The following is a 24,748-nucleotide window of genomic DNA, read 5'->3' on the forward strand; positions in this document are numbered from 1 at the left end:
AATTGACAGTAGTTAGTTTTACCTGAAATCTGCTTGCCACTCTAATACAATATTAGAGTGAGAGATTTAGATCTATAATTTATTGACCAGGAAGCTAAAGCAGAGATTTTTTGGAGCTTTAACCCATTTCATGTTTGCCCTGCGAATACTCACCGGCAGTGCTTGCGGCTGCAGCGTTTACCCCAAAATAACGCGATTTGCAGTCCGAACCTTACCCCCAAAGTTTGCCATGAAGTATCTCACTTTTATTATTATTTTCACATTTCTCTAGTATATTGATAGTCTTTGGAAACAGATGACGTCATTCTATTTAACATTCTGTTTTTAGTAGTGGCATTTCCATTTACAAAATACAGTAATTCTTGATTGCTGAAAATGTTAAATCCTAGATGTTCTACTTTTGTGTTGTTCCGTGCTGAGAAATTTACCACACGAAAAAAATTATTAAATACTGATCGTCATATACATTTCTGTTCCAGTAAGATTAGAGACAAGTTCTGTTTAGAAATAACTCCAAGAACAGTTTTTATATTTTATTTTCACATTGAAACCAGTCAGATTCGCTTCAGCCTTAAAGAGTGTGTTTATGTAAAATGAAATTAAGCTGGCAGTGAGCTACAACATATTTTTCTAAATAGGAATTGGGTTAAATGTTTATTTTTTCTTGCCTTTAATAATTGCATGGTATTCCTATTAAAAAAAAAACATTTGGAAACATAGGAAAACACAAAAATGAAATTATCTCAGTATTCAGAGATAATCACTGTTAAACATTTTTGTATATTTCTTTCCATGTATTTTTCAATATGTGATTTTTTTTGCATTATGGAAGAGGTCATTCTGTACATACATATTTTCTAATATTGAAAATAATTTTTTAAGTTGTTAATTATTCTGGAACATTTTATTTAATAACAACTGTATAATATCATTGTTTTGTTTTACCATGATTTTCTTTAATTATTCTTTTATTATCATTGTTTCTAGTTTTTGTAACCTTGTTCATAAATATTTGTATGTATGTACTTTGATTTTATTTCTGTAGGATAAATTTCTAAAAGTAGAATTGCTAAGTAAGAGTACGTGAACATTTTCAAGGTTTTTAATGCAGGTTTAGAGTTTTAATTACTATCCAGATGTCATGTGTCTATACTTTGGGGGAAGTTTGAAAACAGGGTAGATTATATTTTATGTCCATACTAGTGGAAGTATACATGAATATTTGTTAAAGTAAATGATTCATTGACATTGAGTCTAAGCCACTCATAGGTAAAAAGATAAAAATTGGTTAATGTGAAAAAAAAGAATATAAAATCTTTCACAGGGGACATCAACGTTCTTTTATAAGATACTCATTTTACATAATACTTGACACTTGTACCCAACTCTTACTAAATCTCAGTTGATGTCCTGCAGATTTGAGCTTGATCTCTTTTTAGGTTATTACGATGGCCATATAACAAATTTACTCCAAACTTAATGTTTTAAAGTTATTTTGCTCATGAATCTGGAATTTCTGCTGGGTTCAATTAGAGATAGCCTTTTTTTGTTCCACTCGAAGTTAGCCAAGTTGGCTTGGAGGCAGGGGTTTAGAATCATCTTAAAGACTCACTCACTTAGCTTGATACCTGTGCTGGGAAGACTCAGATGTCTTGGTGGCAATCTTTTTAGCCCTCCTGAGTGATCTTTCTACCATAATGGCTTCAGAGTAGCCAAGATTTTTTTACCCTTTGCCTCTGGGCTTCCGAAGTGTGTGTGTATTCCTGTTAATACATGCAGACCCATGGAAAACTCCTAAGAATGAAAATCTACTTCTGTAAGCAGAAGGCAGGAAAAGACTGAAGAAAGAGGTTGGCCACTCCAATCTGGCAATCAGCAGAGTTTATTAAGGGAAACTTAAATGGGAGGCACATCTTGGGCAGCTGCAAGGTGAAGTAGATTTCCTGAGCCAGTTGACAGGTGCCAAAGAATTATATAGGATCAAAGAGGGGAATGGTCATGGGTACTAGTATGTGAAGGCTTCCAGGTATGAGAAATTGCTTTTCATGCTTGACCAGGTCAGGACAACAGCCTGTTCCAAGAACCATCATGTAGCTGGAGGCAGGGGAGGGATGCTGATTCAGTCAGAATGAACATTGATTAATGATCAGAGACAGTCTTTAAGGGGGAGTTTGCAGTAAGCAGTCTTTCTGGGCCAGTCCACCCTTCGGTCAGACAGCACTCATGTTACGAAACAGTCTCTCCTCCATAGTGCTGAAGGACGGAGAAAGAAAAAAGAGGGAGGGAGGAGGGAAGAACACTCAAGGATGTGAGAGATAGGCAGAAGCTATAATTACTTTTTATGATCTAGTTTTGGAAGTCACAGGCCCAGATTCAAGGGAAGGAGCATAAACCACTCCTGATGTTGGAGCACTGTCACTGTTACCTTGTAAAAAGAGCATATGGGATGTGGATTATTGGTGTGGCCATCTTTGGAAAATACAATATGCCATATTATCCAGTGTAGGCTAAAAAACCTATTCACAAAGGATTTATGGGTGTGAACAGCCAGAAGCCCTTGCCTTATCTTCTGAAAAAGCAACTATTGTTCCCTAATTAAAAATAGAAGGAAACAATTGATTTAGAGATAACATTGTCTTTTGCAGATGAAGAATTCTAAAGAGGTATCTTTTTATATAGATTAAGTATAAATAATTAGTAAGTTATTGATGCCCAGGAGGATTAACTCAGAGGTGGGTAGTGAAGTAAAAGAGTCGAGATACACTTTTTTCTAATTTATTTTATCCTTCTGATTTCTGTTTCACTTTCATTGAAATCAGTTTATGGATTGTTACTGGTTGTAGTTGAAACAGTGCTTATTATATATTATATTTTGTAGGCCGAACTTTATGCTTAACCATCATTTATAACTTTCAATATGAAAGTTAAGATATTTAAGTTTGAAACTAATGATTTCAAACTGTGACTATGATGCATATAGATTCATTCATTTGTTCATTCAACATATAACAAGCAATATAAAGGTGACTAAGTCAGGGCCTTCTCTTTAAGGACCTCCACAGCCTGGAGATGAAGATAGATATATAGACAGTTATAGTGTGCTATGTGTAATATAAATAATGTGATATAAATGTACCAAGTACTAATACCCAGAGAAAGGAATGCCTTGGTGTGGAAGTGACGGTTATGTGGGTAAGAGAATAAATTTGAGCAGAATCTGAAATATTTCACAAGGAGAAGAGGGAAGGGCATTCTAGATTGAGGGAACAGTATATAGAAAGGTCTAGAGATCTAAAGTAATTTGACATGTTTGAAGAAGGCTGAATAAACTTGATGTGGTTGGGATATAGAGTTTGTGGCATGTGGGTGATGTGAAAGAGCTTAGATTGATAAGAGTTTTGTCTCTAAGTGTGGGTGCTATTGTTACATTTTAAGTATTATAGCCATAATTAGATTTGTATATTAGAGAACCCTAGGGATAGCATTTGAAAAATTAGAAGGGGAAGAGACTATAGGTAAGAGAATAGTTGTGAAGCTATTGTGATTCTTCATTTATCTATCTTTATACTGAATGAGATGTTTCTTTTTTAATAAAATTATACTTAACTGCCTATAAATTAAGCACTGTATTTAAAACTCTTTAAAGCTAATAGCAAAATATTAATGCAGATAATATAATGGTTCTGTTAGCTGATTCAGCTCTTATTTATATTTCAATAAAACTGATTATTTTCTCATTCTGGTTTCAGATAACAAAGATGTTAAATGTAAAACCAGATGATGTTTGTGTAAAATCATCACTGTCCAAACTCAGAAGCTCTGAACGGTGGGATCTCTCTTTGCAGGGGGTAAATAAAAACTAATTTCTTTTAAGTATACAGTGTTATTTGGTGTGTTTAAAATATTTTAGTAAAACTGAATTTTTATTTTCTTGTGCGTTCTTTTGTAGATTTTCTTGTATTACTTATTTGCAGATTTTAAATTAGCTTATTTCTGGCATATGTTGAACTGATGCTCTGAGGTTAGGGTCTTCTTCAGTTTACATCAGAGCATACCTTATACATTCTTGTTTTCGTCGTGACATAGAAATCTCATTGTTGTAAAATAAATTGTATTTTAAATTTATGAGAATATCAAGCTTCTTAGAATCACATGCTCATTCTTTTTTTTTGTGAATTTGAGAAGGCATATCTTAGAGGGTAACACTGTAGCACAGCTGTTTTTCAAAAGATATTCTGATTATAAATCTGGACTTTAATTTTATCCCTATTAAGCATTATTATAGAGATCTCATGAATAAGGCTTAAGATAGCACTTTTTAAGTATTATTTTTTCTCTTCCCTGGCATAAGTCATGGTCAGTTTTTTAAAGACAATTTTTCTCAGATTTTCCAGTTTATCCATTTGATGCTATATTAGTCTGCTAGGCTAACATAACAAAATACCACTGACTAGGTGGCTTAAACAACAAAAATTTATTTTCTCACAATTCTGGAAGCTGGAAGTCCAAGATCGAGATGTGTACAGGCTTGGTTTCTCTTAAGGCCTCTCTCTGTGGCTTACAGATGACCATTTTCTTGTTGTTTCCTCATATGGCCTTTTTTGGTGCCCCCACATCTCTGGTATTTCTTTCTGTTCTTATAAGGACACCAGTCCTGTTGGATTAGGGCCCTGCCTTATGACCTCATTTAACCTTAATTACCTCTGTAAAGGCCTTATCTCCACATACAGTCATTTTGGCAGTTAGGATTCAACATATGAATTTGGTGGGGGGAGGGGACAAAATTCAGTTCATAACTAGCATTTTAAGATAAACTTTAACTAACTTTGAATATATATGTTCTTATGTTACAGACAAGAAGAATTAACCATTTATTATAACTTGTTCTCAGAGGAAAGATTTGTCATTAATATTAGTTGCTTTAACATTATTTAAAATTTTAGTTATTAAATCATGAAGTTTTTATACAATGTGCAAAAAAGGGAAATAATAAATGGGACCAGATGATTTCTATTGACATAAAAAGAAAAAATATTTATATAAGGTTAGACAATTTGGACTGTATGCAAAGGTATAAGGGAAGCAAATAAAAAATCCTTCTAGGTCCCTTTTTCCTAAAGGCAACCACTATTAACAGTTTCTTTTTCCTTTCAAGAAAAAAACAAATGCAGATGCCCACATATGATTTTTATATTGTTTTTTTTTGATTGTTGCACAAAAGGGATCATGAAATACATATATCACACTGTATATTAAATCAGTTTAAGCACATGTTCTGTGCTTTGCTGTTTTCAGTTAATAATATATCTTAAATTTTTTTTCTAACATATCCAGATCTACCTTTCTTATTTTTTGATGGCTTTGCAGTATTCCAAAGATATACTACATACCATAATTTATTTACTTAGTGCACTGATATTAGTTTTGTTGTTTCCAGTGTTTTGTTAATAGAAACAGTGCTATAGTGAACATCATTTTTCATCTGTAGGGGCCCATTTTTGAGTGTGATTGCTGGGTCTACAGGAATTTGTATGTTAAGTTTTAGTAAATATTGCAAAATTGTCTCACAGAAAATTCGTACCAATTTATATTGCCATCAGTGAAGTCTCCCAGTTATCTACAAACTTACTAGCACTGGGTATAACCGCACAGTAAAATTGTTGCCAATTTTTTTATTTAAAAAAATTGTTGCCAATTTAATAGGAAGAAAAAAGATACTAAGAAAATGTTGTCTCTTTGCATTTTTATATATTGTATTTTATGTTAGAATATTGAATTGAGTAAAAATTATGAATTATATATAGTTGGCCCTCCATATTCTTGGGTTCCACATCCATGGTTTCAACCAACTGCAGATGGAAAGTATATGGAAATAAAATGTTACGTTGTTGCTGACATGTACTGTGTAGTTAGTACTCTTATTGCTTCGGTGATTACAAGGGTTTTAGGAGCTCTGTGCCAGGAACTGGGGTCAGACACCAATATATATATATTTTCCGTTATTTCACCTTCATCGTTTCATCCATGTTATAATGTGTCAGAGGTTCCTTCTTTTTTAAGGCCAGATAATATTTCATTGTGTATATATATGTGTGTATATATATATATACCACATTTTGTTTATTTGTTCATTCGTCAGTGAGACACTTGAATTGCTTTCATCTTTTAGCTTTAGTGAACAATGTTGCTGTGAATATGGGTATACAAATATCTCTTCAAAGAAGACAGTGTTTTCAACTTACTATGTATATAATCATCATACATCCTTATGAGATAGCTACTATTATTACATCCATTTTCAGATAAGGAAATTAATGCAGAAAAATAAGATAAATAATTAGATTCACACTGTATATTAAATCAGTTTTAACTTTCTAATCAGATTAAATCTAACCTGTTAGATGTCTGACTCTTGCCTAAAATTTTCATACAGCATATTATAGGGAACCAGTTGTGATTCCTTCCAGTTATAAATATAGTTAATTAAGAATCACAGGCACTATTTAACTTGGCATGTAATACTTTTTATTATTTCCTTCAAAAATTTTCATAGTTATGTAAGCTTTAGAATCTTAAAATGTTGATTGTCTGACTAAAGTTACCTTGAAATTTTAAAATCCATTTCTACTATTTTTTTGTTAGACTTACATTTCTGCAATAGCAAAAGAGCCAGGAGTTTTGTAGATTGCATTTTTCTCCCTGTGTGAACTGTTATGAATTTAGCTGTTTTATCTTGAATTTCTAAATAAAATGAAAATATAAGTACCTCTTTATTGTCATATTGCTATATTTATTATTAAAATTTTATTTTTTTCCCCAGTGGGAAAGAAACCTAAGAAACAAGGTCCTCTCTCTAGACCATAAAAGTAAAAAAGGTGTTCGTGGGTGTCCTGTCACTTCCAAGACATCACCAGAAAGGTAAGATATATATGTATGTATGTATAACATAGGATGGGCTTATACTATGTATAAATAGTGTGACCGTGGGTGATTCATTTATTCTCTTTGAGTCTCAGTTACCTCAACTTTTAAAATATTAAGGATTAAATGTAGTGGCCTCCAAGGTTCCTTCTAAGCTCTAACTTTCTGTGATTCTGTCATCTTAACTCCTGGTATTTGTGCATTTGGAATGTCTTGATAAGCTTTAGGTGATAATACAAGAGTTATATACAGACTGATTATAATGCTTGATTTATCATTTGTGTTCTGCAGTGAAATAGATGCTCTATTTAGCAACTGTGGTCATAAATAGTCATAGTATTAATGAATTACGGATATACTGGAGTTAAATATATAGGGAATTCAGATTGCAATTATCAGAAGGAACTTAAGAGCATTTCATGGTTGGACATCAGTAAATGATTAGAAGGTTATTATTTTACAAAAGAGTATTGAATTTTGAATTTTCTTTTTGAGTAGTACATGAATAAAAAAAACGACAATAGCAAGGTAAATTTTACAATTATTGGGAGAGCACACAAGTTAGAAGCCTAATTGGAGTTCTTGCATTTATGTAAGTGTACTTTATAAGGTACTTAGTCTTATTCTCCCCTGTCTGTAGGAAATATAAAAACATATTGGTGACTCCATAAAAGTTTATATACCTCCTGACCGTCTACCATACAAGGGATAAATTGTTAAGGTGAACAGAGCAGCTCAATAGATGCAATGATTATGCTTTGAGCCTCATAATAACCTTGAACTCAATTTATAGACTTGGTTTCTCCACAGAGTATTATGATATCAAAAGTTTTATTTGAGAGATGAAGTGCTAAAGTAGAGGAATTATATTTTTTAATTACAAAATTAAACAAAATTAAACATTTTCTGAGGGTTTACATGTACAAGGTGGTTTTATATTACGAGAGAAATATTTTAAAAACCTTGCACACTTCAAAATTTATATCATTTAAGTCTGATTTTCCCATAACAATGCTTGTAAGGTGGTGGGAACAGGTTCTTTGAGGATATCAATATCTGGTTATTGTAACATATTATTCCTTTAATATTGCCTTTCATGTTCCTGGCATTATCTTTGGTATCTCTGATACTTTTCATTTTGTTATTCCCTAAATTATCAGCCTAGCACGAAGGGCAATTGTTTGGCTTTCCTTACAGAGCTTACTACATTTGACTTTTTCAGGCATGTTGTCTGCATTACACTATGATATTCATTTAATGACATCGTTAGAGGATAAAAAAAGATTTTAAAATTTAATAGCAGTGGATATTATTGAAATAAAAGCACAGCAGTACCTGAAATGACCATGTTTTTAAAACACAAAAAGAACAATTGTTGACATAGTCCTGACTAAGGAGGATGGATGGTTCTTTTTATTGGTCAGAGTGATGCAGCCACTCTGCAATAGTTTTGTTTACTCAGCTGGCCAGCTTCGGAATAATACACTGTGATTTCTGACAATTTTTTATATTTGGAGGGCTTTGTATTATTTTAAAATTTGTACCTGATGTAATACTGTATTGTTTATTAATAGCTATATTGTATTAGTTCAGATTCATAAAGTTAAAATGTTCAGAAGATTCTTCTGCATTGTATTTGTGGGGAAATTGAAAGTGAAAAAATTTTTTGAATAATCTCTAATGTATGGTAGAGAGAACCTGACCAAATCCTAATAGCATAAGCTTAGGAGGGTACTTCTCTGTACCTAAACTAGTTTTTCTCTACCTTTTCTGAAGGTTCTGGAGCTTTTGATTCTTAACCTTTTTTTAAATCTTCTACTTGCTAAATTCATGTGGGTGAAATGTTTGAGATGGTTAGAATGTCTGGAAACTGAGACGGGATAGAACATAATGAGTTGCTTAGATGAAAGTTGGTTATGAGAGTTAAATTAACAGGCAGAATTAGGAAGTGATTTTTTTTCAGAACAATAAACAGGAATGGGAAATCATCATATATTTGTGTCCCGTTACAAAGGGTATGTATATTTGTAAAATTCTCTTGGGCGGATCGAATATTTTTAGGCAAGAGCCAGTTTTGCTTCCCTATTCTCCAGAATTTTTTTCCCTCTTGATCTCATTTTCACTACCAATGAGCTATAAAATTTACTTATGTACTTAGTTCTCTGATAATATAATGTTCTCATCAAGTCACTATTCTTCCTACCCCATTAATTATTCCTTTTGGTATATCATTAACAGAGTACATGAGTAATATCAGACTGGACTTGAATACCCTCTATAATTATGGCAGCTAATATCTGTTGGGTGCTTATTATATGCCAGGGAGTAGGTTAAGGCTGGATTATGTCATTAAACTTTCACAACTCTGTGAGATATAAATAGTATTGGCCTTATTTCACAGATGAGGAAATTTAGGGCCTCTAGTTCATTATAATGTGGAGGAATATTGTTAGTATATCTCTGGAAAATCTATTTTAACAATAGACTTAATTTTTTATTTTAGTCACATATATTACTGAGTTTTGCTAGGCTATATGTTGAAACATTTTATAAATTGCTGCTGTGTAATCAGGGAAGTAGAAGCAACAAAAATAAATCTAGAGAGGGGAAAAAGTTCCTTTAAATTTGCATTACTTTAGAACCTCTAATCCTGTCTTCAGTGTTTGATCTCATTTTTGAAGATCGCAATAACTTTCAGTGTCTTTTTTAAAAAAATCAAGTTTTATTGCAATGTAATATACTATTTTAAAATTAACCCATTTTGTCTATAATAATTTTAGCACATTTACAGAGTTGCACAACCATCACCACAATCTAATTTTATTTTTTGTTTTTTTAAATAAGAGACCATTTTATTTTATTATTTTTTTATTATTTATTATTATTTATGCCTACAGCACCTAGTCTTCCTAGGTGATCTCCCATTCAAATACTAACCAGGCCAGACCCTGCTTAACTTCCGAGATCAGACATTGGGCTTCTTCATGGTGGCATGGCCGTAGACCATGGACTATAGCTCCACTAGGGCGTGAACCCAGGGCCTTCTGCTTGTAAAGCAGATGTGCTAACCACTACCCTATGGAACCACTTCACAATCTAATTTTAGAACATTTCCATCCCAAACATTTTATCACTTCCAAAAAAAAAAAAACCCCTATCCATTCTGACCTGTAGCCCAAAGCAACCACTAATCTATTTTCTGTCTCTATAGATTTAACATTTTTGAACACTTCTTATGAATTAAATCATACAATATATGCTTTTTTGTATCTGGCTTCTTTCACTGAGCATATATTTTTGAGGTTTATACATGTTGTCACATGCATTAGTACTTTTTTTCTTTTTATTTGTTGAATAACATTTCATTGTGGATATTTGTTGTTTATCCATTCAGTTAATAGACATTTGGGCTTTTTCCACTTTTTGGCTGCTATGAATAATGTTGTCATAGAATTCCTATTCAAGTTTTTGTGTAGACCTATTTGTCTATTCTATTTCAATTGGAATTCTATGATTGGAATTAAACTGCCGAACTGTTTTCCAGAACAACCCTACCATTTTACATTCTCACTGGCAATGTATGAGGTTTCCAGTTTTCCCACATCCTTACCAATACTTGTTTTCCCTCCTACCCTCCCTCTCTTCCTTCCGTCCATAGATGTCCTAGTGATTATGAAACTGTGTCTTGTTGTGATTTTGATATGAACTTCTTAATGACATTGAGTGTCTTTTCATGTGCTGTTTGGTCATTTGTATATCTGTCTTGGAGATATGTCTGTTTAGATCCTTTGCCCATTTAAAGATTATATTTATCTTTCTGTTAAGTTGTAAGAGTCCTTTATATATTCTCAATGATACAAGTCCTTCTCAGATATATGATTTGCAAATATTTTCTTCCATTCAGCTTTTCACTTTCTCAATGATGTTTTTTGAAGTACTAAAGTTTTTTTCATTTTGATGAAGTCCCACTTACCTATTTGTCTTTTATGCTTTTGTTGTCATACTTAAGAAACTATTGTCTAATCTGAGGTTATAATGATTTACTCCTGTGTTTTCTTCTAGGAATTTTATAGTTCTAGTTCTTACATTTAGGTCTTTTATCCATTTTGTTAGTTTGTTGGTATGTATGAGAGAGATACTTAAATTTATATTTTCATTTGTGAATATACAGTTGTCTCATCACCATTTATTGAAAAGATACCCATTTTCTTGGTACTTTTGTTGAAAATCAATTGACTATGTATAAAGGTTTATTTCTGGATTTGCAGTTCTATCCCATTGATCTGTATGTCTTTCTTTATCCCAGTTCCACTGTGTCTTGATTATTAGAATTTTGTAGTAAGTTTTGAAATCTGGGAAGTCTTTTAACTTTGTTATATTTTTAAAGATTTTTTTCTTTTAGTTGTTCGGGGTTCCTTGCATTTTCACTTGAATTTTATAATCAAGTTGTCAATTTTAACAAAAAAGGCAACAAAGATTTGATAGAGAATGTGTTGAATCTGTAGACTAATTTGAGGAGTATTGCCATCTTAGCAATATTAGGTCTTCCTATTCATGAATGTGAGGTATCTTTCCATTTATCAAGGTTCTCTTTAATTTTTTTCAGCATGTTTTGCAGTTTTCAGTGTATCTTAGACTTTTTTTTTTTATCAAATTTGTTTCCAAGTATTCTCTTCTTTCTGATGCTGTTGTGAATGGAATTGTTTTTATTTTCACACTGGTCATTGCTAGGGTGTAGGAATTGAATTGATTTATGTATGTCGACCTTATATGCAGTGACCTTGTTTAAGTCTTACAAGTTCTAGAAGTTTTTGGAATTTTGTTTATACAAGATCATGTCTTCAGCAAAGAAAGACAATTTTACTTTTACCTTTCCAGCTGGATGCCTTTAATTTTTTCCCCTTGATTAATCATTCTGGCTAAAACATCTAGTACAATGTGAAATAGATGTGGTTAGAGTGGATATTTTTTTTTTTGTTCCTACTCTCAGAGGGAAAGCATCAGTCTTTCACCATTAAGTATGGAATTAGCTTTAGGTTTTTCATAGGTGCCCTGCTATGTTTGTGTTCCCTGAAAATTCATATGTAGAAATCTTAATTCCCAGTGTGGTGGTATTTGGAGGTGGGGCCCTTGTGGAGGTGTTTAAATCATGGGCGTGGAGACCTCATGAATGGGGTTACTGCTCTTATAAAAGAGACCCCACAGAGCTTCCTAGTTTGCATGTGAGGATAGAGTAGATGTTGGCAGTGTGCAGCCTGGATGAGGGCCTTCACTTTGACCCAGCCATGTTGGCTGGCACCCTGATCTTGGACTTCCCAGCCTCTAGACTGTGAGAAGTCAGTACTTGTTATTTAAAAGCTGCCAAGTCTATGGTATTTGGTTATAGTGGTCGAACAGACTTAAGACATGCCATTTTTCATGTTCAGGAAGTTATCTTCTGTTCCTGATTTGTTGCAGGCTTTTTATCATGAATGTGCATTGGAGTTTGTCAAATGCCTTTTCTACAGTTATATCATGTAATTTGTATCCTTTATTAAAATAATGTATTACGTAAATTGATTTTTTGATCTTAAACCAACTTTGCATTCCTAGGATAAATCCCATTTGAATATGATGTATGAACCTATTTATATGTTACTGAATTGTTTACTAGAGTTTGGTTGAGGATGATTATGTTTGTATTCAGAATGGAAATTTGACTGCAGTTTTCTTATGTTGTCTTTGTCTGGCTTTGGTATCAGGCCAATACTGGCCTCGTAGAATGAATTGGAAAATGATCTCTCTTCTCTTGTTTCTGGAAGAGTTTTTGGAGGATTGGTATAATTCTTTAAACGTTTGGTAAAATTCATCAGTGAAGCCATCTGGGCATTGGTGTGTGTGTGTGTGTGTGTGTGTGTGTGTGTGTAGTCTTCAAATTACGAATTCAAATTTTTGCTTGTTATAGCTGTATTTAGATTTTCTATTTTTTTATGAGTCACTTTTGGCAGTTTGTGTTTCTCTAGAAATTTGTGCATTTTATATGTTATCTAATTTGATGGCATACATTCGTTTATAGTATTCCTTTATAATCCTTTTCATTTTAGTAGTATTGTTAGTGATGACTGCTCTTTCCTTCTTGATTTTAGTAATTTGAGTCTTTTTTGTGTGCAGTCTACCTAAAGATTTGTTAATTTTGTTGATCTTTTCAAAAAAACTTTTGATTTCATTCATTTTTTTCTATTTTCTATATTCTGTTTATTTGTACTATAATCTTATTTTCTTTGTTTTGCTTGTTTTGGACATAGTTTGTGTTTTTTTTTTTTATTTCTTAAGGTGTATGGTTAGGTTGTTGATTTGAGATCTGTCTTTTCTGATATAAGCATTTGCAATTTAAGATTTTCTTCATAGCACTATTAGCTGCATTTTATTAATTTTTGTGTTGTGATTTTCTTTAAATCTCAAAAGTATTTTCTAATTTCGGGTATGATTTCCTTGACCCATTTGTTATTAAAGTACATATTATTTAATTTCTGTATATTTTAAAATTTCAAATATGTTTTCTGTTGGTAATTTTTAAAAATTGAGATGTAATGGACTTATTATATTAGTTTCAGGTATACAACATGATTTTATATGTACATATATTGTGAAATGATCACCACAGTGAGTCTAGTTAACATCTATCACCATATGTAGTTACACATTTTTTGCGGGCATGAGAACTTTTAAGATTTACTTTCTTAGCAACGTTCAAATATGTGATATAGTATGAACTATTGTTGTGCTGCATATTATATCCCTGCCACTTACTTGTCTGTTGTTAATTTTTAAATGAATTTCTAAGAACTTTTTGTATGATTTCACTTCTTGTAAAGAAGTTTAAACCTGATGAGGTTGGAAAAAATGGCGTAGATGAAGCCTTGTTCATCCTGTGGCAACCAAATCAAAGTTGTGACAGAAACAAGGAGCAAACAGCATGGAAAAATCACCTAAGATCTAGATAAACAAGCCATACAACTAGGGAGAAATCTAAGAAATCACCCTGCAATGGTAGAAGGTAAGATTGGGTGAGTACGTGAGGCTGCCCGGTCCCAGGAGACTGAGTGGGGCAGAGGCTGTGGTAGCCGGCAGCTGCAGGTGCCTTTTAAAGGAGCCGTGTCAAGTGAACTTTCGCAATGACAGACCTTCTCACTCTGAGCACCAGTGATGGTTTGACTGCATAGGGACTTACAGGGGGACACTGAGTTGTTGGAGTGAGGGCCCAGGCGAGACTTGCTCTGTACAGAATTGCCGGTGGTATCCATTATTCCCTGTTGAGCCCTCCCCACCAGCTAGTGCGCAGACTCAGCGCCGCCATAGTTGTGACATCATCAAACTGGATAACAGAGGTCGCTCTGCTATATCCAGGTATGTCCTCAGTGAGTCAGGTGCTCCGTGCTGGGCAGTGCCAAGACTCACACTGGAGCCAGCTGGCCTCGGTTTCAGGCATGGCCTTTTGAGGCAACTATAAGCATAGCATCTGTCGATTACTTGCTGAATCTTACCAGGTAGCCCTGGAGGGGCACAGGCTAGGGCTAAATTTGGTCTGCAGCTGAACCCCTCTTAGGACTGTGCCACTGGACACCTACTACACAAAGCTGTACTAATAAGACCAGGAGACTTAGGAGCTTTGCTTAGTACATAGAAATAGACGTAGAAAGGCAGCCAAAATGGGAAGACAAAGAAGCAGAAACCATATCAGGGAACAGAACAGAGATCCAGATAATGGAGTCAAGCAATCTAACAGATGCAGAGTTCAAAACACTGGTTATAAAGATGCTCAGTGAACTTTTGGGAAGTATAGATAAATTTAGTGAGAACTTCAACAAAGAGATAAAAAACATAAAAATGGAAATGGAAATTTTAAAAGAGAACCAGTTGGAAATGAAGAACACATTATATGTGATGAGAAGTTTATTAAATGGAATAAACAAAGTGAATAAAGAAGAGGATCAAATGACATATAGAAGATGGGAAAGCCAATGACACTCAATCAGAATGGCAAGAAAAAAGAAGCCAAGACTATAATTATAATTTAAGGAGCCTATGGGACACAGTTAATTGTAAAAATACCGATGTCATAGAGGTACCTGAAAAAGAAGAGGGGGAAGAAGAAGTTGAAAAGCTATTTGAAGAAATAATGATGGAAAACTTCCTTAACTTGGTGAAAGAAATAGACATAAAACCTCAGGAAGCTCAGAGTCCCCAAAACCAGGAACCCCAAAAGGCCCACACCAAGACACATCATAATTAAAATGCCAAAGTTTAAATACAAAGAGAGAATCTTAAAAGCAGCAAGAGAAAAGCAGTTAGTTACCTGCAAGGGATCACCCATAAGAATGTATGCTGATTTCGCAAAAGAAACTAGGACAGAAGGGCTTGGCACAAAATATTCGACATGGTGAAAACCCAGGATCTGCAACCAAGAATACTTTATCCAGCAAAACTATCATTTAGAGTTGAAAGACAGATAAAGAGCTTCCCAGACAAAAATAAGCTAAAGGAATTTGTCGTCACCAAGCCAGTATTACGGGAAATGTTGGAGGGACTTCTTTAAGAAGAAAAAACATTTATCAAAAACAGGAATAAAGAATGATAACAACTACATTCCTATCAACAAGTACCTCAAATGGAAAAGAATGAAGTGCTCCAAATAAAAGATGGAGTGGATGAATGGAAAGGAAAACAAGATCCCTATATATGCTGCCTACAAGAGACTCACTTCATATTAAAAGACACAAACAGATTAAAAGGAAGGGGATGGAAAAAGATATTGCCTTGATGGACCTAGAGCGTATTGTGCTGAATGAAATGGGTCAGATAGGGAAAGACAAATATCACATGATTTCATGTACATGTGGAATCTAAAGAACAAAATTAACAACAACAACAGCAAAAGCAGAAATAAAACTCATAGATACAGAGAATATTTAGAGAGATGCTAGGTGGGAGGGGAGTTGGGGAAAAAAAGGCAAAAGTAGTAAGAGATACAAATAGATAGTTTCAGAATAGACATGGAAATGTAGAGTGTATAGCATGGGGAAGATGGTTAATAATGTTGGAATAAATATGTAAGGGAGAAAATGGGTACTAGATTTAGTGGGGCGATCACTTTGCAAGTCATGTGGATCTCTGATCAATATGCTGTACAACTGAAACTGGTATATTATTGTATGCCAGTATAATTGACAAAAAAAAAAAAACCCACATTGAATTATACAGTATAAATACAAGCAACTAATTGTCTATTCTATTTCAATAAAGACAAAAAGAAAAAAAGTTTAAACTTTATTGAGGTTTATTTTATGGCCTATTGTACGTTCTTTCTTAGAGAATATTTCATGTGTTTGGGAAGAATGTGTTTTTTTTGCTTTGGTGGAGTGTTGTATATATGTTTTATAGATAGAATTGGTCAATGGTATTATTCAAGCCTCTGTATCCTTGCTGAAGTTTTGTTTAGTTGTTTTATCCATTACTGAGACTGGGGTTTTGAAGTATTGAACTATTGCTGAATTATTGATTTCTCCTTCTGTTTTGTCAGTTTTCGATTAATGTATATTTATGTATATTTATAATTAGTATATCTTCTTGATGAATTACCCTTTTATCAATGAAATGTCCCTATTCTCTCTACTAAGATTTTTTTTTTTCTGTAAAGCCTATTTTGTCTGTTATCAATATTGCCGTTGTCTGTGGTTGCTGTTTGCCTGGCATACCTTTTTTCATTCTCTTTTGAGCCTGTGTATTTCTTTGAATCCCAAGTGTGTTTCTTGTTGAGAGCATATAGTTGGATCTTAGTCTTTTTGGGCTGCAATAACAATACCACAGACTGTTATTACTGGGCAGCTTTTAAATAAACATTTATTTGTCATAATTCTGGAGGCTAGGAAGCCCAAGATCACGGCCCTTGCAGATTCAGTGTCTGAGGAGAGCTTCCTGGTTCATAAATGGCCATCTTTTTTCTGTGTCTTCACAGAGCCTCTTCTCTAAGAACATTCATGAGGGCTCATGACCTTATTACCTCACAAAGGCCCCACCTCCTAATACTATCACTTAGTGGGTTAGGATTTCAACATATGAAGTTTTGGGGGATACAAACATTTAGAACATAGCAGATCTTGATTTTTCATCTGCTCTGACAGTGTCTGTCTCTTGATTTGATTGTTTAATACAAGGATCCCCAATCCCTGGGCAGTGGACTGGTACTGGTCCGTGGCCTGTTAGGAACTGGGCCACGTAGTAGGAGGTGAGCGGCGGGCGAGGGAGTAAGCAAAGCTTCATCTGTATTTGCCACCACTCTTCACATCCTCAGCTCCGCCTCAGATCATCAGGCATTAGATTCTCATAGGAGCACCAGTCCCTGGTGCCAAAAAAGGTTAGGGACCGCTGGAAGCCATTCACATTTCATGTGAGTCAAAGTGTTTGCAGGGCTATGCTTCTTCTGAAGGCTTTGGGGAAAGATTGCTCCATGTCTCTCTCTTATCTTCTTCAGACATTACTTGGCTTTTAGATGCATCACTGTAATCTTCCGTGTTTACACGTTCTCTTATGTGTCTTCATGTTAATTATCCCTCTGTGTATGTTTATTTTTTTGTTCAATTTGCTGTTTTTATAAGGTCACCAGTCATAATATATTAGGGCCTAACCTGTTGACCTGATTTTAACATTAGATTAGTTCTATGAAGACAGTATTTCTAAATAAAGTAACATTCTGGGGTACTGGGGGTTAAGACTTTAGGATATCTTTTTTGGGGGCACAATTCAACCCATAATGGACCTTGAAGTGTGAGAGAAATTGAGTCCTTTTGGGACCAGTATTTTTTTTTTTTTTTTAAGGAAATGAATTTACAATCTCTCAATTTCCTTTTTCTCATTCTTTATTGCTTCTTAAAAATCCATTCCTGCCTCAGCGACATGTAAATAATACGAGTAAATCTTTGTTTTGTAATACCTTTTATCGTTTGTGTTGGTTCTGGTTATGAACTATTCGGGTTTTCTATTCTTTTTAAAAAAATCAAATTTATTGGTGTACCCTTTACATACACTAATATGTATCGGTTTTAAGTATAAATTTTTAGGATTTTTGCATATGTATTTTTATTGTAAAATGCATACATATACCATAAAATTTACCATCTTAACCATTTTAAATGTATAGTTCAGTGATATTAAATACATTTATAGTGTTGCGCTAACCTTATCATCATCCATCTTGAGAACTCTTTTTCTTATAGTATGAAACTTTATAACCATTAAACAGTAACTCCTCATTTCCCCCTTCCCCCTCAGCCTTTAGCAACCACCATTATATTTTCTAATGTCTATGAATTTTACTACTACAAGTACCTTATATAAGTAGAATCATTCAATAGTTGCCTTTTTGTAGTTGACTTATTTCACTTAGCATTCTATCCCTAGGGTTCATCCATGTCATAACATGTCTGAATTTCTTTCCTTTTTAGGCTGAGTAATATTTCACTTTATAGTTGTGTTGCTCCTACATCTGAGCTATTGTGAATAATGCTGCTATGAATATGGGTATACAGATATTTCCTTGACACCCTGCTTTCAACTTTTTGGGGTATATGCCCCAAAGTGGAATTGCTGGGTCGTTTGGCAGTTCTATTTTTAATTTTAGAGGGACCACCATACTCTTTTCTGTAGCAGCTGCACCATCTTGCATTGCCACCAGCAGTGCACAAGGGTTCTACTTTCTCTGCATCTTTGTCAACATTCAATAGTTTGTTTTATTTTTTTTTCAAGATTTTCTTTTTTTGCTTCTATTTAAAAAATTATTATTATTAAAAAATACTTTTATTTTTTACTTATAGTTGACATTCAAAATATTAGTTTCAGGTGTACAGCATAGTGGTTAGACATTTGTATAATATACAAAGTGATCACAAATCTAGTACCCCCTGACTCTATACATGGTTATTACAATATTACTTATATATCCTACTTTACAACTGCATGGCTATTTTGTAACTGCCAATTTGTATTTCTTAATCCTATCACCTTTTTCATCCACCCTCTCAACCCCCTCCCACCTGGCAACCATCAGATTGTTCTCCGTATCTATGAGTATGTTTCTGTTTTATTTGTCCAATTATTTTGTTTTATAGATGCCACATATAAATGAAATTATATGGTATTTGTCTTTCTCTTTCTGACTTATTCCACTTAGCATAATACTCTCTAGGTTCATCCATGTTTTTGCAAATGGTAAGATTTCATTATTTTTTATGGCTGAGTAGTATTCCATTATCTTCTTTGTCAAATCATTTATCAGTGGACACTTGGGTCTTGTTTTCTTATCCATTTGGCTATCCTACGTCTTTTGATTAGAGCATTGAAGCCATTTACATTTAAAGTAATTATTGATAGGTATATAGTTATTGCCATTTTATTTTTCATATTTTTGATTTTCTTCTTGCTCTTCCTTCTCCTTTTCTTTCTTCTTTTCTCTTCTTTTTTCTTTCTTTCTTCCTGTCCATTTCTTGTAATACTGATTTGGTAGTGATGAACTCCTTTAGCTTTTTCTTGTCTGGGAAGGCCTTTATCTGTCTTTAGAGACTAAGTGATAACCTTGCTGGGTAGAGTGATCTTGGTCGTAGGTTCTTGTTTTTGATCACTTTGAATATTCTGTGCCAATCCCTTCTGTCCTGAAAAATTTCTGTTGAGAAATTAGTTGACAGTCTTATGGGAGCCTCCTTGTAGGTAACTAACTTTTTTCTCTTGCTGCTTTTAACATTTTCTTTTTGTCTTTAATTGTTAGCATTTTAATTATGATTTGTCTTAGTGTGGGCCTCTATGGGTTCATATTGTTTGGAACACTCTGTGCTTACTGGGCTTGTATGTCTTTTTCTTTTGCCAGGATAAGGAAATTTTAAGTTGTTATTTTTTCAAATAGGTTTTCAATTTCTTGCTCTCTTTTTCTGGTATCCCTGTGATGTGAATGTTGTTACACTTGATATTGTCCAGAAGTCTCCTAAACTATCCCCATTTTTTTTTGTTTCTTCTTTTTCCTACTGTTCTGATTGAATGTTTTGCGCTACCTTATCTTTCAAATTGCTGATTCAGTCCTCTGCTTCATCTAATCTGCTGTTGATTCCATCCGATGTATTCTTCATTTCAGTTATTGTAACCTTCATTTCTGACTGGTTCTTTTTTGTAGTTTCTTTGTCTTTTTTAATGTTTACTTCTCATTGTTGAAGTTCTCACTGAGTTCATCTAAGTTTCTTGAGCATTCTTATAACCAGTGTTTCAAACTCTGCATCTGGTAGATTGTTAGTCTCCATTTTGTTTAGTTCTTTTTCTGGTGTTTTGTCCTGTTCTTTCATTTGATACAGGTTTCTTTGTCTCCTCATTTCAGTCACCTTTCTGTATTTGTTTCTAATTATTAGGTAGATCTGCTACATCTCCCAGTATTGGCAGGGTGGCCTTATGTAGTATGTTCCTGTGGGGCTCAGTGGCTCAGTCTTCCTGGTCACCTGAGCACTGGGGGTCTCCCCTGTGTGGTTTGTGTGTGTCTTCCTGTTATACTTCAGTCTTGATTGCTGCTGGCACATTAGTGGGTAGAATTAACCCTCAGGCTGACTGGCTGTGAGGATTGGCTGTGACTACAGTGGATGAGCAGTTGTGTGGGGACTGACTCCATGGAGTGACATTCATTGTAGCAGGGCTCTGGTGCCTGCTGAGGCCAGTCTTTGGGTGTATCATTTATGGATCTAATTGAGTGGTGCTCTGGTGTGATCTGATGCCAGTCACCCATGTGTGGGTTCTGGGGCCTCTTGGGAGGGACTCTGGTGCAGTCCCAGGTCAGCTGCTGCCTATGCCCAGCCTAGGGCCACCTGATAGGACCTACAAAGTGATCTGAGGTTGGTAGCTGTCTATGCTGAGCTTGAAGGTGCATGAGAGAGGTTAGGCTATCAACTGAGGCTGGCTGCCACTAATGCTGGGCTGGGGGCCACTAGGCAAGAGGTACAAGGCTCATTGAGGCCAGCTGCTGCTTGTTTGGTGTTTATGGACCTTTCAGAGAATTTTGGGAAGTCTGCAGTGTGGGCCAATGCCAGCTGCTTGTATCAGCCACTGAAATAGGTTTGGGTCTGTGAGTGATTTGGGTTTGGTGGGTTCTCAGAGAATCATCAGAATGGGGTGAGTTTGATGGAGACTCAGATTTGGTGTCTGCCTGCGCTTGTAGGCTGGGGTGGAAGAGGGCTCAGCAAAAGGAATGATGGTCTCTGCCTGCCAGCTCTTTGTGTGTTGGGGGGCTTACTTACCAAAGTAACAAAATGGTGGAGATAGCGGCCTTTCAGCCCTCACTCTAAGCCAGACACTTCAGTTCTTCCTCATATGTTCCTGGTGCTTTACGAGCTGCTGCCCAGTGCCGGAGTGCAGAGCGAGTTTTTCCGTCAGTGAGTAGGTCGATGTGTGGGCCCTTTAAGAGGATACTTGAGTCTACAGCAGCCATTCATGTCACTCATAATCCCTACTGATCTTCACAGCCAGATGCTATAGGGACTCTTCTTCTCAGCACTGGTTCTCTTGGAGTGAGGAACTTGGCGTGGGCCTCTGAACCCTCACTCCTCAGGGGAGACCTGCACAACTGAGATATCCTTCCAGATTCTTAACTGACACATGTGGGTGTGGGACCAGTTCGTTTGGTGCCTCTGACCCTCTTACCAGTTAGATGTGGCTTCTTTATATCTTCAGTTATAAGAGTCTGATTCAACTAGTCTTCCGGTGGTTCTCAAGGGTAGTTGTGCTGTAATTTAGTTATAATTTTTATGTAGTCTCGGAAAGAGGTGAGCACAGCATTTACCTACTTAGCTATTTTGACTCAAAGTCCAATTTTTTTTTTCCCATTATAGCCATCCTAATGGGTGTGAAGTGTTGGCTCCTTTTTGTGGTTTCGATATGTATTTCCCTAATGATTAATGATGTTGCACATTTTTCCATGTGCTTATTGGCCATTTGTATATCTGTCTTCTTTGGAGAAATGTCTATTCAAGAGTTTTGCCCACTATTACATTGGGTAGGTTCCTTTTTGTTTTTGAGTTTTAGGAATTCTCTGTATATTCTGAATATTAATTCCTTATCAGATACATGGTTTGCAGATATTTTGTGGTTTGCCTTTTTACTCTTGATATCGGCTTTAATTACATCTAACTGTCCAGAACTTCTAGTACTGTGTTGAATAGAAATTGTAAAAGCAGACATTTTTTCCTGTTTATGATCTTAGAAGAAAAGTTTTCATCCTTTCACCATTAAGTATGATATTTGCTGTGAGTTTCCTATTTATGGCTTTTATGTTTTTTTAAAAAAATATTTTTTATCATTATTTTTATTAAGTTAATGGGGTAACATTGGTTAATACAATTATATAATTTTCAGGTGTGCATTATAATATGACATCTATATATTCTATTTTGTGATTACCACCCAAAGTCCATTTTCCTTCAGCTACCATATATTTGACCCCCTTTACCCACTTCAACCTTCTCCTATCTCCCTATATATGACCCCCTTTACCCTGTCTACCTCTCCCCTCCTTCCCCACCCCCTACACTCTGCTAACCACTAGTCCATTGTCCATGTCCCTGACTCTCTGTTTGTCCTGTTCATTTGTTGCTTTTAGGTTTATATCCCACATATAAGTGATATCATGTGATTTTCAACATTTTCAGTATGGTTTATTTCGCTTAGCATGATTATCTCGAGGTCCATCCATGTTGTCGCAAATGGCAGTATTTCATCTCTTCTTATGGCTGAGTAATATTCCATTGTATATATGTACCACTGCTTCTTTAGCCAGTCATCTATCGTAGGACACTTGGGTTGCTTCCATGTCCTGGTCACTGTGAATAGTGCTGCTATGAGCATTGGTGTGCAAATACCTTTTCGGATATGGGTTTTCAAGTCTTTGGGGTAAATACCCAGCAGAGGGATTGCTGGATCATATGGTAGATCAATTCTTAGTTTTTTGAGGAACCTCCATACTGTTTTCCATAGTGGCCGTACCAATTTGCAGCCTCACCAACAATTTATGAGGGTTCCTTTTTCTCCGCATCCTCTCTAACATTTGTTATTACTTGTCTTGTTGATTATAGCTATTCTAACAGGTGTGAGATGGTATCTCATTGTGGGTTTGATTTGCATTTCTCTAATAACTGGTGATGCTGAGCATCTTTTCATATATTTGTTGGCCATTTGTATGTCTTCTTGGGAGAAGTGTCTGTTCAAGTCCTCTGCCCATTTTTTGACTGGATCATTTGTTTTTTTGTTGTTATTGAGTTGTATGAATTCTATATATATTTTGGATATTAAGCCCTTATCGGAGGCGTTGCTTGCAAATATATTTTCCCATTCGGATGGTTGTCTCTTTACTTTGTTGATGATTTCTTTAGCTGAGCAGAAGCTTTTTAGTTTGATGTAGTCCCATTCATTTATTCATAAAATTCTCTTTAAATTCAAGGTCCTTGAGTTTAGTTCCTGTGCTTTCTTCTGTGCATTTATTGTTTCAGGTCTTATATTCATGTCCTTAATCCATTTTGAGTTACTTTTCATGTGTGATGATTGACAACAGTCTAGGTTCATTCTTTTGCACGTGGCTTTCCAGTCTTCTCAGCACCATTTATTGAAGAGGATTTCCTTCCTCCACTGTATGTTTTTGGCGTTTTTGTTGAAAATTATTTGCCCATATAAATATGAGTTTACTTCTGGACTCTCGATTCTGTTCCTCTGGTCTGTGTGTCTGTTTTGCTGCCAATACCATGTTTTGATTACTTTCACTTTGTAGTATAATTTGAAGTTGGGCAGAGTGATGCCTCCAGCCTTGTTCTTTTTTCTCATGATGATATTGGCAATTTGGGATCTTTTATGCTTCCATAGAAATCTGATGATTTTTTGATCTATTTCTTCAAAAAATGCTGATGGGATTTTGATGGGGATTGCATTAAATCTGTATAATGCTTTGGGTCATTTATAACTATGTTGATTCTTCCAATCCAAGAACACGGAATATCTTTCCATTTCTTTGTATCTTCTTTGATTTCTTTTAAAAGGGTCTTGCAGTTTTCATTATATAGATCCTTCACATGTTTCGTTAGATTTATTCCGAGGTATTTTATACTTTTTGTTGCAATTGCTAAAGGAATTATTTTTTCCACTTCTTTTTCTGACAATTCATTATTAGAGTATAGGAATACTATGGATTTTTGAATGTTGATTTTGTATTCAGAGACTTTACTGTATTTACTTATTGTTTCTAGTAGTGTTCTTGTGGAGTCTTTAGGGTTTTCTATATAGAGAATCATGTCATCTGCAAATAGTGACAGTTTGACTTCTTCGTTTCCTATTTGGATGCCTTTCATATCTTTCTCTTGCCTGACTGCAAGACCTCCAATGTTATACTGAATAACAGTGGCAATAGACAGTTGACAGCCTTGTGGATAGTAGACAGCCTTGTCTTGTTCCTGATCTTAGAGGAAAAGTTTTTAGTTTTTCACCATTAAGTATAATGTTGGCTGAGGGTTTGTCATATATGGCCTTTATTATGTTAAGATACTTTCCATCTATACTGATTTTGTGAAGTGTTTTGATCATAAATGGATGCTGTATCTTGTTGAAGGATTTTTCTGCATCTATTGACATGATCATATGATTCTTATTTTTTAATTTTTTTATGTGGTGTATAATATTAATCAATTTATGTATGTTGAACCATTCCTGTGCCTCTGAGAGGAAGTCCACTTGATCTGGTATACAGTAATATGTTGCTGTATTCAGCTCGCTAGTAACTTATTTA

The 24,748-nt window shown here is 34.8% G+C and overlaps 1 protein-coding gene across 9 annotated transcripts in view; it reads left to right on the top strand.

Annotated features, from left to right (window-relative positions):
• Positions 1–24,748, top strand: part of SENP7 (SUMO1/sentrin specific peptidase 7) — a 135,824-nt gene that overhangs the window by 29,249 nt on the left and 81,827 nt on the right. For all 9 annotated transcript variants that reach the window (XM_011387336.2, XM_023527432.1, XM_011387281.2 and 6 more), the window contains 2 exons: positions 3,750–3,848; positions 6,821–6,918. In XM_011387336.2, the coding sequence (XP_011385638.1) occupies positions 3,750–3,848; positions 6,821–6,918 (197 nt within the window). The remainder of the gene's footprint in view (positions 1–3,749; positions 3,849–6,820; positions 6,919–24,748) is intronic.

This window comes from Pteropus vampyrus, unplaced genomic scaffold (assembly GCF_000151845.1).
Source record: "Pteropus vampyrus isolate Shadow unplaced genomic scaffold, Pvam_2.0 Scaffold1, whole genome shotgun sequence".
In the NCBI taxonomy this organism is placed as follows: Eukaryota; Metazoa; Chordata; class Mammalia; order Chiroptera; family Pteropodidae; genus Pteropus; species Pteropus vampyrus.